This window comes from Armigeres subalbatus, chromosome 2, assembly GCF_024139115.2.
Source record: "Armigeres subalbatus isolate Guangzhou_Male chromosome 2, GZ_Asu_2, whole genome shotgun sequence".
NCBI classification, from domain to species: Eukaryota; Metazoa; Arthropoda; class Insecta; order Diptera; family Culicidae; genus Armigeres; species Armigeres subalbatus.
In genome coordinates, this window is record NC_085140.1 from 131,592,912 (window position 1) to 131,610,713 (window position 17,802).

The 17,802-nt window shown below is 39.0% G+C and overlaps 1 protein-coding gene across 1 annotated transcript; it reads left to right on the plus strand.

Annotated features, from left to right (window-relative positions):
- Positions 1-285: 285 nt before the first annotated feature.
- On the plus strand, positions 286-17,437 carry LOC134209249 (uncharacterized). Its single transcript, XM_062685232.1, has 8 exons — positions 286-352; positions 3,194-3,296; positions 3,496-3,747; positions 4,708-5,387; positions 15,816-16,121; positions 16,707-16,946; positions 17,007-17,101; positions 17,169-17,437. The coding sequence occupies exons 1-8, from the start codon at positions 286-288 to the stop codon at positions 17,421-17,423; spliced, it is 1,998 nt and encodes a 665-aa protein (XP_062541216.1). The 3' UTR covers positions 17,424-17,437.
- The last annotated feature ends 365 nt before the right edge of the window (positions 17,438-17,802 follow it).

The following is a 17,802-nucleotide window of genomic DNA, read 5'->3' on the forward strand; positions in this document are numbered from 1 at the left end:
GGACCTAACGGGAGGGAACAGGTGTGCCCCAAGGGTTAATATACCAGAGGCGTCGCGTGGTTTTTCTTGTCTATTTTGTTCCGATCGCGCGCTCTTCAACCAATAGCGCATCCGCTGTTTGAAGCGGTATAGGTTACCTACGCGGTAGGTATACCAAACCGATGTGCTTTTCTGCATCGACACCAACCCGTGCACTGCCAACGATGAACGCTTTGGCTACATATACATCGCCGATTGCCGTTAAAGCGGATGACCTACACATACAAAATAATGCGTGTATGATGCATGGCAAACCTGCTGAAAGTGCCCGTGATGGACAACATGTGGCGGTGCGTCGTTTCGGTATCGTGGAGTAAAATATAACGCGCCCCCATAGCAGCATTTCGGTTTCCTCATACCACATGCCGCCTGTAAAAAATCCGTGCATATTTTACGATTATAGGTATGTTTATGCCTAATCGTTAAATTTGTATTAAACTTATGACAAATGCACATAATCCAAGTATATATTTGAATGACAAGAAATCGAACGAGAGTTTAAATGTTAGGGACAAAATTGTTACCTGTTACAGGTTGCACATGCGGACGCGACGCCTCTGGTTAGTACTGGTGGTCACACATTTTTTGGTTGCCATAGACTGGGTGTTTCAAGTTCTGCTGCCTAAAATCTACATCTTTATTACATCGACAACATCGTTTGGCCGTCATCGGAGACACACCTGGTCAAGCTCGGATTAAGGAACAATCCCACGTTCACACAATCTCTCGTTGGGCCACGTCTGTGATTCTGCATGATTGCTAGGAAATCCTGATCCCAAAATTGTCAAAGTGCTTGGTGTCTCTATCGACGCAGGGTCTAATCGGAAATCGACCAACTTTCCCAGAATTTTCAATATTTTCTAGTTGGAAGCTGTCGCGGCTGTCATCTCAGCCACGTACCTACGAAGAAGTCGCTTTTGGTTCTGACCGCGTCATCTTCGCTCTGGAGATCAAGCAGCTTAAGCATCCTTGGATCCGATGCATTCTCGCTAACCAGCACCTACCAGCACTACATTACAACTCAAACTTCGAACACTTAAGAATTTTCTGAGATAAATGCAGAACACACACAAAAACTACTAACCATGACAATGCCAGAAATATTGAATATGAAAAGTAAGGGCCACTGCATTAAATAAAATCCACAGCAATTACAATTGTTTGACTTCTCCTAGATCCAAACTTCGGACACATGGTCGCACTGATTAAAATTCCGGACACGTCGAACTCAAACCTTGAACGGCTTTTTAAAGCTATTTACAGCTTTTCACTGAAATTAAAAGTGCAAATATTGTTTTTCTCATTTTACTGTTTTGTTTGTCTTTTAAATAAATAGTAGCTTAGAAACGACATGGCTAACTATGCTCTAAATCAAGATGAATACAAACAATAAGAACCCTTCCCTAGTAACATTTTAATTTTATGCTGGTTTTATAACACTCTTGCAGAGTAAATTCTGGTCTTCAAGAGCGTTATAAAACTTAAAATGTTACTTGGATATTCTCTAAATGTTACTAAATGGTTCTAATATAACACATTCATACTGTATGTAACGAGGGTCGATCGACAGCTTATAACCTAAAAAAATAATACATGGGACCGAAACGTCGAGCTATGCCAATACCACATTAGCCGTATTATTTAATTTAGACTGAAAAAGCTAACGTGAAAACATTAAGGAGCAACTTCAGTGTATAGATTTGATTTCCAGCATGAATACCTGACAGTGCACGCATCATGCGACCAGAACATTGCATTGAATTTGTGGTCAATTGGAATGTTACATGATTGCCTTACTGGGGCCTTACTAGGGCCCTCCTTAGCCGTGCGGTAAGACGCGCGGCTACAAAGCAAGACCATGCTGAGGGTGGCTGGGTTCGATTCCCGGTGCCGGTCTAGGCAATTTTCGGATTGGAAATTGTCTCGACTTCCCTGGGCATAAAAGTATCATCGTGCTAGCCTCATGATATACGAGTGCAAAAATGGTAACCTGGCTTAGAAACCTCGCAGTTAATAACTGTGGAAGTGCTTAATGAACACTAAGCTGCGAGGCGGCTCTGTCCCAGTGTGGGGATGTAATGCCAATAAGAAGAAGAAGATGATTGCCTTAAACCATGCTGCCATTTCTTCAATCCAATTGAATTGGTGTTTGGGATTACTAAGACTATTATGAGATGAAAATACAAAAAAACAATCACCGTGGAAATCTTTCACACTTAGCAATTTCCACTTTCTCAAAATTTTCGTTTTACAGCTGTACTATAATTTTCCAGCACTATGGATATCACTTTGTATCTAACGCCAGATTATTGAAAACGGACAGGGATTTAATTTTCAAACAATTTATTGGGAAAGCAATGATTTATTTATGCAGCATAATTTTGCAAGAGCTTTTTATTCAATTCAATAAAACAGTGATACAATCATTTTTCATACTCAATCTTTGTATACGTTGCTTCACTCATAGTCCAAGTTCGATTAAGTGATCCGCCTCGGCTTCCATTTCTACTAATTTATTTAGGTATACAGTCAAACCTTTATGAGTCAATATTGAAGGGACCATCGACTCATGGAAATATGGAGATGTGGAATAGAAAATCCTTGGATAGCTCTTTGGAGGGAGCATCACAGTAACCCGGAAAATATTTTTTAATATGAAATAATGTGCTTCCATGAGTCGATATCGAGTCACAGAACATCGACTCATGGAGGTTTGACTGTACTGATAAACCATAACATATGCATAGCTGCTGAAGCTTTAAATTACAAAATTTTAAATCGAGTGAACTTTAACTAGAGCTGTGATGATTATTGATTTGTTAACACTTTTCCTGAGAAGCTCAATTCACTTCATGATTTTTGATACACTTATGAAGAATGAATGAATGTATCATAGAATATTGTTCAAAATTTAAAATCAGTGACATGAGAGCGAAATCTCCCCACAATGTAACGACTATTTGACATTATATCATTATGCGTTTTGGAGTCTCTCCCCATAGCCATGCAATAAATGCAGTCGATAAACCCGTTACCCATTATCCTCATTTGCGCCACAGCCAGCAGAGATGAAATCGCCGCATTCGAATTTATTACCAACTTCACACGTCCAATCCGATTTAAGTGTAATTATTGTTCATTAATTTATTTTCAGAAGCGGTTTTCAGTCCGTGCAAACGCGTATGCAATCGTGCCGATTGGCCCCGGATCTGTCGCTATCGGTTGGTTATAGAAAAATTCTCGCTTCCCAAATTCTCGTAAGTACCACTTTCTGGCCGGTGACAAATTCGGAAATCCGGGATTTTCAGGGAGCACAAACGATTGTTGTCTCTTGGATTTTTTATTTCGCAAACGGTTAATTAAAGCAGAATCAGAAAAAGGGGCACAGAACCCAGAACTGTTGCGTCTACTTGGTTTCGCTGCAAAATATAATGCGTTCAGCGTCTTTAATTTCAGAGTGGATCATAAAAATATAATTAGCCATCTGAATAAAACAGCTGACGGTGACGCTGATGCTGGTAAAACAAACCGCCCGCTCGAAAGCTACTATTTCCTTGTCAACGGGCATCACACCGGACCGCCGTTGGAGGTATGCAAGAATGATTTTCTCGTGATTGATGTGGAAAATCGCATCCCCGGACGGAGCATCTCGCTGCATTGGACCGGGCAAACACAACAGCGTACACCGTTCATGGACGGCGTGCCAATGTAAGTGAGTATGGCTATTATTTTCCGAATAATAAATGTCTTATCTCAATCGATTTACGCATATATGACCTAGTATACTTGATGCGTTTTTGCATCGGAACAAATTGTGTTGATATTCTAAAAATGTCGATTTGAAAAATTCTGACATGATTTGCAATTAAGTTATCATCAAGGTTCTATGCACTCAAGTGCAATAGAAAGTAATATAGGACCCTTATGCGTGGAACGGTACGGTCTATATTTGCATTGCACTTTCCCTCATTGTGTTATTTTAGCAAGTGTAACAAAAACATCATATTTACGTCCAGAATTATGAACATAAATTGTTGGTTGGGAATTTGTATTTGCTCGAACTTTTGAAAACAGATCTGCTCTTGAGTAGACCTTCCACGATATTTACATCTTTTCAATTAATTATGATACACAAAACTGCGATTTGTGAGCAATGTGTACTATTAAATAAAATGACATCTTATGATATTTAAGGGCAATGTACTATGATCTCATCAATGATGTTGTTGTTATTTAATTTGCTTTCAGAGTTTAAATTTTTGATTTTCTTTTGTCGTTGCTCAGTAAATTATAAAACAAAACTTCGGCAATAAATTTCGGCTGTTACTGATTCTTAGCAAGATATTTTCCGTGAAAAAACTAACGTAGCCGAAATGTCCCATTTTGCAAATGTTAATAATAATGGAGCAAATACTCTATAGTTATCACTTTATTTATTTCCACAAAAATATTGTATAAAGCTCCATTTTGATTTGCCTCACGTAATAGTTTAAAGAATATCTATTCTTATTGCAAGCTATGTTTAGAGCGACTATATAGTATTGAATGTTCAATTTGCTTCCAGGTTATGGTATTTTAGTACTCTTCAAACGCAAATCATTCATGCTGTATTTGTGAGATTCTATAGTGACCTAATTTCGCAATTTTTGAAAAGTCATTTTCTTTCAGGATATCGCAATGCCCTATCACCAGCTACACGACGTTCCAGTATAAATTTCAAGTGAACCGCGTGGGAACGCACCTTTACTACGGGTTTTCGAACGAGGAACGAAAGCTGGGCCTGGTCGGTGCCCTCGTAGTGCGCTCCTCGCATGAACAAAGCCAACACCCGTTGACAAGCCAGTGTCAGGATGATTTGATTTGGTTGATTTCGGAAGTGAACGGAGCGTTCTTGATCAACGGAAACCGTACCATGGTCATGGAGGTGCATCCTAGACGACGGTATCGTGTACGGGTGGCCTACACGGCACCGGTTGGTACTCGAAAGCACTACCAGCGCTGGCTGCAAATTCAGGATCACAACGTGACGGTGATAGCTCTGGATGGAAATTTAGTAGAGCCACTTATGGTGAGCCGTGTTGCTCTCTCCGATGGTAACCGGGTCGATCTCGTTGTACACACTACCAGTGTGTACGGAGTAGAACAGGATTATGAAATTCAACTTGTTGCCACCGGTGGAGGTGCTAATTCGGTATATGGCGACGACGAAGAAAACGTGTGCCATCTACATCGCCGGGAGAAGCTGCCGTTCACTCATGGTTCAACAAACAATTTTAGATTAAAGTATGTGCGATCCGAGCCATCTGATTCAGCGGCACTGCGGCCTGGCAGTGGTAGATTTTCGTCTGGTGAGTTTTGAGTGACAATCGAGCGTGCTGATGGAAGGTCGGTATGAAAATTTGAAGATGTGAGTCGAAAATTTATTTCAAATTATTCGTATGCCGATTGTGAGGAAGAGGTGAGAGCTTTCACTTAAAAGACCTATTCATATATCGTAATTTAGGGTATTCAATAATGGTTTGAACCAAATTTCAGGCCTTTGACGAGTCGTAAAATTAAATTCATTTATTTCATTATAGATACATGTTACTACTGCAAACTCTAGTTTATATAAAAGTTTAGCTCATCAGTTTCTAAAAACATCATAGATTCAAAAATGTATGACTAATTTTATTGAAAACAAAACTTTAGTTCGTACCATGGTTTGAACTAATGGTAGCAACTCTAAATATAATTCCAATTTTGTGCATGAAGTGTTAAGGAAACGTATAGACACGCAAGTTTGATTACCTATTCATCATCTTGCATTAGATTAGTAACTCGAAACTTATGAAAAACGTCTAAATTATAGAAATGAAAATTGCAATTTTGTTCATATCGAAGATGTACACAAAATGCTCCAGCTAGGTTATTTTCACCTTGTACAGTGAACTCTTCTTCACTCGATATTGAAGGGACCATCGAGTTAGGGAGTTTTCGGGATAGAGAAAGAAAAATTTAATTCCTAAAATATCAAACACTTTTCATAATATGTAAAAATATGGATTAGGGTCATTTAGCAGAATGCCATTTTGACGAAAGGGTCATTTGGCCGGACGCCAGTCGGCCGAATGCCGTTATGTCGAATAGTTAAAATTGGTTTCCTTATCAAGTGAAGTGAGAAGTGAGATATTCGAAGTGAAAAGTTAAAATTGAGAATTGAGAACTGAAAACTACAGGGCATGGACAAAATAATTGGGATAGCAAATTTAGGGTAAAATTAGATGTGTTTCAACTACCTTAGTTATCATCCGATTTTGACAATTCAGGCATACCCGAACTAGAAAATTAATGCAGTTTGACGGTATGTCCATGGAACCGACTATGGCCACCGGGTTCCGGAGATATTCCGGGTTTTTTTGGAGGTAGGTTCAAAACCGTAAATTTGAGGTGGGTATTAGGAGTAGTTGTGGTTAAAAATTGAATAATATTAGTAACCACAAATGAAGTAGGGCTCTTGCTGATTGGAACCATATATTGAGATTTGGAATCGGACCAGAATCAAGTGAGATATGGCCATTTCTTTATAATCGGTTCCGATCGATACTTATCAAAGGGGTCAGGCCACAACTTCATTTGAATCTCGCTTTTTGATAGATCGTCCACTATGATTTTATTCCAGAAGGCTTCTAATGTGTCCAGAATGAAAAACCAATTAAATAAACGAATCCTGGAGTCGCTCGGATGTCCTCGGGGAACCTGTAAATGGGGACAATTAAGTTTTAGCACCAAAATCATTAATTCGACGCCTCTTTTTTCATGGCTTTCGATCAGGAAGCGAAGTATGAATATAAAATAATCCATTGACGGCTCTGACCGCTTTCAAGACCTACGGATTGGCCCTGGGGAACCTGTAGAAGGAGACATTTTAGTTTTAGCACCAAAATCATTCATTCGAAGGCTCTTTTTTCATGGTTTTCGATCAAGAAGCGAAGTATGAATATAAAATAGTCAATTGACGGTCATTCGACGGCTCTTTTCTAGTGGTTTCGATAACGAATCAAGAAATGAATATAAAAGAGACCATTGAGGGCTCTGACCGCTTTCTGGAGCTACAGATTGGCCCAGGGAACCTGTAAAAATGGGCATTTAGTTTTAGCACCAAAACTAGTCATACAACGGTTTTTTTTTCATGGCTTTGGATCAGGAAGCGAAGTATATAGTAGGCAGTAATAAAACTGAAAAAAAAAATGATTCGGGTAATATTTTTAAATGATCCTGGAATATCATATTAATACCTCGTTTCCTGATCAAAAAACGATTATTTTGACAGATAACCCCTTGGCAATCAGTAGTTCCTGAGAGCAGTCAGAACCGTCAATGATCCTTTTTGTATCCATACTTCGCTTTCTGATCGAAAACCGTAAAAAAGAGCCGTCGAATGACTGGTTTTTAAGCTAAAACTAAAATGTTCCCTTCCACAGGTTCCCCATGAGCTATCCGTAGGTCCAGAAAGCGGTCAGAGCCGTCAATGGTCCATTTCTTGTTCATACTTCACATTCTGATTGAAACCCATGAAAAAAGAGCCGTCCAATGATTGGTTTTGGTGCTAAAACTAAAATGTCCCTTCCACAGTTCCCCGGGGGTAATTCGTAAGTTCTGGATGCGGTCAGATCCATTAATGGACCAATTTATACTCATACTTCGCTTTTTCTGATCAAAAATCACGAAAAAAAAGCAGTCGAGTTATTGGTTTTGGTGCTGCAACTTAAATGTTCCTTTCCACTGTTTTTTCCGGGGGGAATCTGTAGGTCCTGAGAGCGGTCAGAGTCATCAATGGTCCATTTTATATTCATACTTTGCTTATATGGAAGAAGAGCTGTCGAATGATTGATTTTGGTGTAAAAACTAAAATGTCCCTTTCCACAGGTTCCTCGGGGGCAACCAATAGGTTCTGGAAGCGGCCAAAGCTGCCAATGGTCCTTTTATATTCATACTTTGCTTTCTGATCGAAAACCTATAAAAAAAGAGACGTCGAATGACTGATTTTGGTGCTAAAACTTATATGTCCCCTTCCACAGGTTCCCCGGGGGCAATCCGTGGGTCCTGGAAGCGGTCAGAGCCGTCCATGATCCATTTCATTTTGTACTTCGCTTCCTGATCGATAACCATGAATGAAGAGCTGTCGAATGGCTGATGTTGGTGGTAAAACTAAAGTGTCCCCTTCCACAGGTTCCCCGGGGGCAATCCGTGGGTCCTGGAAGCGGTCAGAGCCGTCAGTGATCCATTTCATTTTCGTACTTCGCTTCCTGATCGAAAACCATGAAAAAAGAGCCGTCGAATGATGATTTTGGTACTAAAACTTAAATGTCCCCATACACAGGTTCCCCGGGACATCCTTAGAAGCCTTCTGGAATAAAATCATAGTGGACGATCTATCAAAAAGCGAGATTCAAATGAAGTTGTGGCCTGAACCCTTTGATAAGTATCAATCGTAACCGATTATAAAGAAATAGCCATATCTTACTTGATTCTGGTCCGATTCCAAGTCTCAATATATGGTTCAATCAGCTAGAGCCCTACTTCATTTGTGGTTACTAATATTATTCAATTTTTAACCACAACTTCTCCTAATATCCTCCTCAAATTTACGGTTTCGAACCTACTTCCGTAAAACCCGGAATATCTCCGGAATCCGGTAGCCATTGTCGGTTCCATGCATTATGCATGCGTTCCATGCATACCTCAAACTGCATTAATTTTCTAGTTCAAGCATGCCTGAATTGTCAAAATCGGATGATATCTAAGATAGTTACAACACATCTAATTTTACCCAAAATTTGTCTATCCTAATTATTTTGTCCATCCCCTGTATATGTTTGAAGATGAGTGCTACCACTTGTTCTCCGCTCACCGTTTAGTACCAAAACGTTCTTGGATTGAAGACAGAAAGAAACACTACTCAATTCCACTCCTATCCTGTGATTTTGATGTCATCGTATTCACAGAAACATGGCCCTATTCCGACATCTCGAACTCCGAACCCTTAAGCAACTACACCATCTACCGATGCGGTAGTAACTCTCGCACCAGTATATTTAAGCGCGGGGGAGGTGTCCCAATCGGAGTGAAAACCGAGCTGAATTCGAAAGCCGTATTTTTTTAAGGCAGCGATGATCTTGAGCAAGTTATTTTGATATTTACTGATTTTGGATCGACTGTGCGATTGAGTAATATTTATTGAACGACTACTCAGTCTTACAATTTCACAACGAGTTTATTATATACCCGGCGTTTCGACACGGGAATTGTATCTTTTTCAAGGGGAAAATACGACAAAAAACAGAAATATTTTCCACTTGAAAAAAACACAATTCCCGTCTCGAAAAGGTTGGTAGATAATAAGTTCGCTGTGAAATTGTAAGACTAAGTAGCCTTTCAATAAATATAAGTTATTGTGAAAGTTATGTTACCACATGAGTCTATCTGTCTGTGTTGCATTCATATTCGACCGCGCAGTCCCGCCGATATTTACGCTAAGCAAGGTGAGTCCCGCCGATATTTACAGTCGTTGCAGTCGAATTCAGCGGCACGGAACGAATATAACTTCCTACGATGTGACTTTGATGCAATCAACGCTAGATTAGTTGCATTGGACTGGACGTGTTTGTCAAAACTCGAAACGGTGAATGATGCTGTGACTATTTCTTATGACAACGTTTACCAAGTAAATCGTGTCAATGTCCCGCTGAAAACCCGAAGAATGTCTACTAAATTCCCACAAACATGGTGCACCACGGTTCCATGGAACCCGCAGCTGCGCAAACTCCGGAACCGTCTACGCAAGGCCCGTACGTTATTTCCGTTCCAGGACAACTGAGAATAATTCAGTTGACGTTTCGAAGGGACCTGATCCAGATCAGATTCCACCATCGTTCATAAAGAACTGTGCAGCCTCGATGGCTTCCCAGCCCTGGTAATATTCAACCGATCATTCGCGGATGGCGTGTTCCCTGATGCCTGGAAGCTCGCATCAATTACACCGATCATCGAATCCGGCAACATACATCTGTAGCGTGGAGAATTATCGACCCATTTCGATCCTGAACTGTTTGGCCAAAGTGCTCGAAAGACTGTTGCATGATGAATTTTATCCAGCCGTTAAATCCATTGCATCAGAATTCCAGCATGGATTCATGCAAAAACGTTCGACGATCTCTAATTTGATGAGCTTCACTAATAATGTTATTGGCTCCATTGAAAAGCGGCAACAAGTGTACAGCCTCCGTCACTGTGTACATTGATTTTTCGAAGGCATCTTGTTATTTTGAAACTGAACCGTCTTGGTCTACCGTCGTGGATCGTCAACTGGACTCATTCGTAGTTGACTTCAAGAAAAGCCTTCGTTAAGGTTCGTGACGCCACTTCCGATGAATTCGAAATTCCGTCTGGCGTTCCACAAGGGAATCACCAGGGACTTCAGTTTTTACGCTATTTATCAACGACGTTTGCGATCAGCTACACTCGTGCAAGCTGCTTTTTGCGGATGACCTGAAAATTTACCGTCAGATTTGTCAGATTCGCATTACGACAGCTGCCATGGACCAATCCCGATAACCTGCCTCCGTATGAGCACAGATGTACGCTCATTGCTTTGCAAACACTCCCCAAATGCCGAACGTATTTACAACGACTTTTTGTTTTTGACATGATCCGTGACAACATTGACTGCAGAAGCGTGCTCCGGGAAATCAACTTCCACCGATTACGTAGTCCCCAGTTGCTTTGGACTCTGGTACACCGCACTGCTTACGGTTACAACAAACCTCTTGACAGATGTTGTAGATTGTTTAACAATGTATGTGATATGTTTGATTCTAATGTTAGTAAACTCATCTTCAAAAATAGGATTAAGATACTTTAGTCTGTGTGATTTTGAACCAATGATGAATAAATAAATAAATAAATCAATGAGAAGTGAATACTGAGAAAAGGAAGTTAGTACTGAGTAGTGAGAAGAAGAATGAAGAAGAAAGAAGAAAGAAAGAAATAAAAATAATGAATGAAGGAGAAAAGAAGAAGGAACAGGAAATATCGAAGAATGAAGTAAGAAGAAGGAAGAGAAGAACAATGATGAAGGAAAAAGGAAAGAGAAGGAGTAAGGATGACAGAAATAAGAAGAAAGAAGGAAGAAAAACAAAAGAAAGAAGAAAAAACAAAGAAAAAAGTTGGAAGGAATAAAGATTTAATAAATAATTTAAATAATAATTTTCACCTCACTTTTCACTTCTCACTCCGTGATCCTCACTTTTTATTTTACATTTCTCATTTCACTCTTCTCACTTTGTACTTCTTACTACTCACTTCTCACTACTTACATCTCACTTCTCACTTCTCACTTCACAGTTCTCATTTCAAATTTCTCACTTTTAACTTCTCACGTTTCATTTCCCAATTCTTTCTTCTCGCTTCTCACTTTTCACTATTCACTTCTTATTTTTCTCTTTTCACTTTTTACCTTGTACTTCTCACTTTTCACTCCTTACTGCTAACTTCAAAGTTCTCACTTCTCAAATTTTTCACATCTAACTTCTCACCTCGTACTTTTCAATTCTCACTTCATACTTCTTGCTTTTCACAATTTCCTTGTACTTTTTGCTTTTCACTTCTAATTCTTCACTTCTCACTTCGAAATTCTCAATTTGCATTTCTCTCTTTTCACTTTTCACTTCTTATTTTTCAATTCTCTCCTCTCACTTTTCATAATTTAGTTTTCACTTTTCACTTTTCACTTCACAGTTCTCACTTCAAATTTCTCACTTTTCACTTCTCAATTCTAGCTTCTCACTTCTTACTTCTCACTTCACACTTCTCATTTCACACTTCTCACTTCACACTTCTCACTTTTCACTTCTCACGTCTCATTTATCACTTTTTACTTCTCACTTTTTTCATCTCATTTCTCTATTCACTTCCTATTTCTTATGTGACACTTCATGAATTTCTTACTACTAACATCTCATTACTTACTTTTCGCTACTCATAATATAAGTTTTTTTTTAAATTTTTCGACCAAACGGCATTCAACCAAACTGCATTAGGTCAAATGGCCTTACATCCTCTCCCTAACTCGATGTTCTGTTACTCGTCATTTTCCCTTATTCGATGTAATTCAAAGTTCCTTGAATTTAGCATACTGCGTTACCTCCGTGAGTCGATGCCTCCCTTACTCGATATTCTCAAGTCGAAGTAATTTCCCGAAACATCAATGTTGTCAGAAACAGTTCACATGCACAATATAGGGAGCGGGACCATTTGGGCAGCACCCCCTATTCCCGTCCAAAACGTTAATAACTCGACCGCGTTCCAACCAAATGGTTTTAATTTTTTGTACATCACTAGATGTCGACAGAAACTAACCATGTACTAAACACAAGTAACTCAGTTGTAATGCGATCGAGTAATGAACGTTGTGGACGGGAATAGGAGGTACTGCCCAAATGGTTCTCTACCCTATACGTTTACGATGTAAGGCCATTCGGTCGAATTAGTTAAAAAAAAAGTTAAAGAACTTATATTATGAGTAGTGAAAACTGAGTAATGAGATGTGAGTAATCAGAAATACATCAAGTGTCACATAAGAAATAAGACGTGTGAAATAGTAAGTGAATAGTCAAATGAGACGTAGAAAGTGAGAAGCAAGAAGTATGAAGTAAGAATTGAGAAGTGAAAAGTGAGAAGCTAGAAGTGAGACATTTGTAGTGGGAACTGTGAACTGAGAAGTGAAAAGTGAAAAGTAAATTAGAAAAAGTGAGAGGTATGAAGTGTGAAGTGAGTAGTGAAAAGTTAAAAGTACAAGGAAATTGTGAAAAATGAGAAGTAAAAAGTAAGAAATGAGAAGTGAGAAGTGAAATTAAGAGGTGAGAAGTTAGAAGTGAAAAATTTGAGAAGTGAGAACTGTGAAGTGAGCAGTAAGAAGTGAAAAGTGACAAGTGAAAGGTAAAAAGTGAAAAGAGAATAATGGGAAGTGAAAACTGAGAAGTAAGAAGCGAGAAGTGAGAAGTAAGTTACAGAATAGAGAGAAGAAATTCGAAGTGAGAAGTGCGAAGTGAGAGGTGAAAAGTGAGGAACGAGAAGTTGAAGGTGAGTAGTGAGAAGATAGAAGTGCAAAGTGAGAAGTGAGTAGTAAAAAGTGAGAAGAGTGAAATGAGAAATAAGAAATAAAAAGTGAGGATTACGGAGTGAAAAGTGAAAATTAAAAGTCTTTATTTAATAATTTTTTATTCCTTCCAACCTCCTTCTTTCTTTTGTTTTTCTTCCTCCTTTCCTTTTATTTCTGTCATTCTTATTTCCTCTCTTTCATTTTTCCTTCATCGTTGTTCTTCTCTTCCTTCTTCTTACTTCATTCTGCGGTATTTCTTCATCTATCTTGTTTTTTCCTTCATTCTTTCTCTTCCATCATTTTTATTCCTTTTTGCCTTTCTCGAATACAAAGTATACGTAAAGGCTATATGTTTGCTCCAAAAACAAACTTTTTATAGAAGGTCCGGAGACCCATAGTGTTATATACCAATCGACTCAGTTCAACGGTCGCAGTATGGATTCGGAAGTTATGGCCAAAATACTATTTTTTACAGTAAAATCGCGTGAAATAGTGTCACTCTTTTTTGCCACTTATCGTTTATTGATTTGATCGCAACAGGTTACATTCGACGCATAATCCTGCCCCATTGTTTCCTATTGAAAATTGGCTAGATCGCACTATGGGTTCGGGAGTTATGGCCAAAATATTTTTTTCACAGAAAAATCGCCTAAAAAGTGTAACTAATTTTTTAGGCACTTATCTTAACCGATTTACTCGCGACAAATTGCATTCGATGCAGAATTCTGCCCCATTGTTTCCTATTGAATATTGGCCAGATCGCACTACGGGCTCGGAAGTCACTGCCAAAATATTTTTTCGCTGAAAAATAGCCTAAAAAGTGTCACTCAGTTTTTAGCCACTTATCTTTATGAGCATGAGCATTATGACCGCACAATTCGTAGTTGCTACTCCGTGATTGACTGAACTTGCGAAATAGTACAGAGAACACAATGAATGGGGCTTGGGATTAGCTACCCATTCTCAATGTACACGTTTCGGGAGCTCAAATATTTAAAGGCAATAACGGCGCCGGCCACGTCCTTACGGTGATACAGGAATGGAAGGATTGTTAGTCCGACTCTCGTTGCTACTAGAGACCGAGTATACCTCTGCATCTCAACGGTTGACTTGGGCCGCGCAATGCAGAACACATTATTTCGGCCGATCACGCGATCGTTCTGCAGCTCGAAACAAGAGAAATCACGCACCGAACTCAGTTTTAGCCACTTATCTTTAACCGATTTACTCGCAACGAAATGCATTTGACGCAGAATTCTGTACCATTATTTCCTATTAAAAATTGGTCAGATCGCACTATGCACTCGGAAATTATGACCAAAATTTTTATAACAGAAAAATCACCTAAGAAGATGTCACTCATTATTTTGGCACTTATCCTTAACTTATCCTTATCTTTAATACTAATTTGCTCGCAACAAGTTGCATTCGACGCAGAATCCTGCCCCATTATTTCTTATTGAAAATTGGCCAGATCGCATCATGGGCTCGGAAGCTATGGCCAAAACAAATGTGTTACAATTTTTGGCACTTATTTTTAATTGATTTACTTTCAATCTATCATTCCTATTCAAAATCTGGTTGATCAGACTATGGGCTCAGGAGTTGTGAAAAATATACTATTTTTTACGAAAATCTAGTTTTATCAAGGCCATTCCTCCGATTCGTTTTACTTTAGTTCAAATATGATAGTTCTACGGTTATATTTGAACTATATCCCATCGTGGTTCAAATTTTACTCCGAAGCCTCATTTCTCAGTTCTCAATTCTCATTTTACACTTTTCACTTCGAAAATCACTTCGCCTAATAAGGAAACCAATTTTAACTATCCGAATTAACGGTATTCGCCGACTGGCGTTCGGCTAAGTGACCCTTTCGTCCAAATGGCATTCTGCTAAATAACCCGATCCATTTTTCTACGTATTATGAAAAGTGTTTGATACTTTGGAAAAAAAATATGTTCTCTATCCTGATACCTCCCTAACTCGATGGTCCCTTCAATATCGAGTAAGAGATAGTTCACTGTATCACTATTTGACGAATCTGTCCAACATTCTCAAATTATTCGACAAATTTTAAAATTTTTTGGAATTTTTTGATCTTATAATTTTTACTAACCTATTTTCCAATATTTGCGTCATTTGTGTTTCATATTTTTTCATTTCGTTTAGTTTGATCGATTTTTTCAGTTACTATGATTTTTTTATTTACCTCATAGTCTCAATTTATCAATTTTCATAATTAATATTTTTTTTATTTGCACTATTGCATCAATTTGTCCCATTCACCTCTTCGTTTATTTTTTTTTCGATAATCTAAATCTGTCCAATTACGCAGTTTTGTATACTTTACTGAGTTTGTCTATTTTTTCTCAATTAACATAATTTCCTAAAAAAGTTATTTCATGTCTCAAAAAAAGGCTCATGTATTGAAATGTATTTATATGAGTTACAACCATGTGATTGTAGTTGTGTATTACAAGTTTCAGAGAAACGTATGTAAACCTATCTTATGAAAGTCCAATGCTCACTTCAAGTTTTCTCACCGTCCACAAGTTCCGTCAACCATCGCAACTCTAGTGTACCATCAACTGAGCCGCTTAAAATTAAATTCAATTCCACATCTCATCGGCAGCAATATCGGAGGCAATATTCTCCATATCACCAGCAAAACCACCGAGCACCAGAAGGCACTTAGGGTTCAACGTGGGCCGTACGGTGTGCAGCAACAGTTCAGACGACGACGACGATGACGATGGCGACGTGGTAGTGTCCTATCCACTGGGAGCTCGCAATCGCCAGGACAAACTTTGCCTGCTTAATGTTAGGACCAGAGCCGCCACCGACGGCAGGAATAGTTTTCCACCGGCACTGCGTGAAGCGGAAAGACAGATTAGCTTGGTGCTCACCAAGCGGAAAGTCGAGAGGGAAATTTTCGGAGGTAAGTGGGGCGATTCAGCTGAAGGTGGTACGCTATAAAATGGAACGAGTTTAGTGATAAAGGCAAACATATTTTGATATTACGTGCTTGGGTTTGAATGTGTCGTTCCACGTTGAATTAATGGAAATTTAGTTGAGTTTTCGGTTTTAGTTGTTCTTTTCATATCATTTGTGTCGTTATCACTAATGTAGTAACATTACATCGAAAGGGAGTTTTCACTGAATTAAGGGATATTGTTCAAAAAAGTTGAACATTTTTCCTAATGGTATTTGAGAAATTAATCTGCCTTTGCATTACGAAAAGTAAAATCGAGTGTCCCAACAATGATTTCTAAACCATTTGAGTGTACGCTAAAGCAGTAAGTTTGCCACTTAAACATGGAACGAGTACATGCGAACTTCGTATTAGATGTTGTTTTAGAGTAAACCTGTTAGCTAGCATCCTGGAGGTGAAAGTTGTCCAAAAGATTAACGAGCACCGTCGCTGTTTCTGAGGGATTATAAGATGTTGAGCGATATTTGATAAGTTTTTCGCTAGTTTACGTGCCACTGAACGATCATTCAAACTTGACTCTTGAAATTCCAGAACGCTTCCATGATTTGTCCTACAGTGTGAACGGTTTCAGCTTCACTTATCCATCGGTTCTTATGATACATCGAAAACTCGACGATGGCGCTGATTTGAAGGACAATATATGCAGCAATAGTAGCGGCTTCAGACGGATGCCAGAAAAATGTCACCAGAGCGCGGATGAGAGTTGCGAATGTGTTCATGTTGAGACTGTGGAGCTTGGCCAACGCGTCGAGCTGGTAATAGTGAATAAAGGTATGTTTCGTTGAAATCAATGTTTTTTCCTATACCAATTATTTTTACTCTGCGATTTAGATAATGATTCTGCCCACACGTACCACCTACACGGGTATTCGTTTTTCGTGATAGCATCGGCCCGACTATCCAAACACGAGACTTGGCAAACCCAGGTACGGTCTGAATGATTTCATACTATTCCAATAATTCAATGCAAATGATTATTTTTAATATTTTCAGGTGCATAATTTGGCTCGTAACTATGATCGACCTGTGCTGTTGGATACAGTTCGAGTGGAGAGAGGCTCAATAGTTGTGTTGCAGTTCGTTGCAGCACACGCAGGGCTATGGATGTTACGAGATCTTGATGCGCAGGGATGGAGTAGAGGATTGGATGTGCTACTCAATGTGCGACCGTTAGAGTCAGATTTTGAACTTCCGGAAGATTTTCCAAAATGCAGGCATTTTGTTGGGCCGAAGTATTTTCTGATTTAAATGCATCATTATTGTTCCACTAAAGGATAAGGTTGCATCCTTTGAATTTATTCTTGATGACAATGTACCAATAGTAAAATGGAAACGGAAACTGGAAAAAAGTCAAGGGAAGAGAAATGATTAATTCTCGTCTATTGCACAATATAGTCACACACACATTGCATGTTAACTGTTATCGCTTTCTTCACAAGTGATTTCCACCAACATTCTTAACTATTTTGTGACGTCATGCTCGATTTGATCTCAAAAATGACAGTTCATATTCGCCGGGATACTATCACTGGAGGAGTTAAGCTGGGGCACGACAGGGCACGTGACCCACCAAATAGATTCTTCCTATGACATTTAATTATACGCTAAAATTTTGATTAATCCTTTA

What these genes read in the sequence shown, in the direction of transcription:
- LOC134209249 (XM_062685232.1), top strand. Translation starts at nt 286, where the DNA reads ATGGCAAACCTGCTGAAAGTGCCCGTGATGGACAACATGTGGCGGTGC. An exon ending in CAGTGGTAGATTTTCGTCTG is followed by an intron (nt 5,388 to 15,815) that starts GTGAGTTTTGAG and finishes TCTCATCGGCAG; the next exon opens with CAATATCGGAGGCAATATTC. An exon ending in ACGAGACTTGGCAAACCCAG is followed by an intron (nt 17,102 to 17,168) that starts GTACGGTCTGAA and finishes TAATATTTTCAG; the next exon opens with GTGCATAATTTGGCTCGTAA.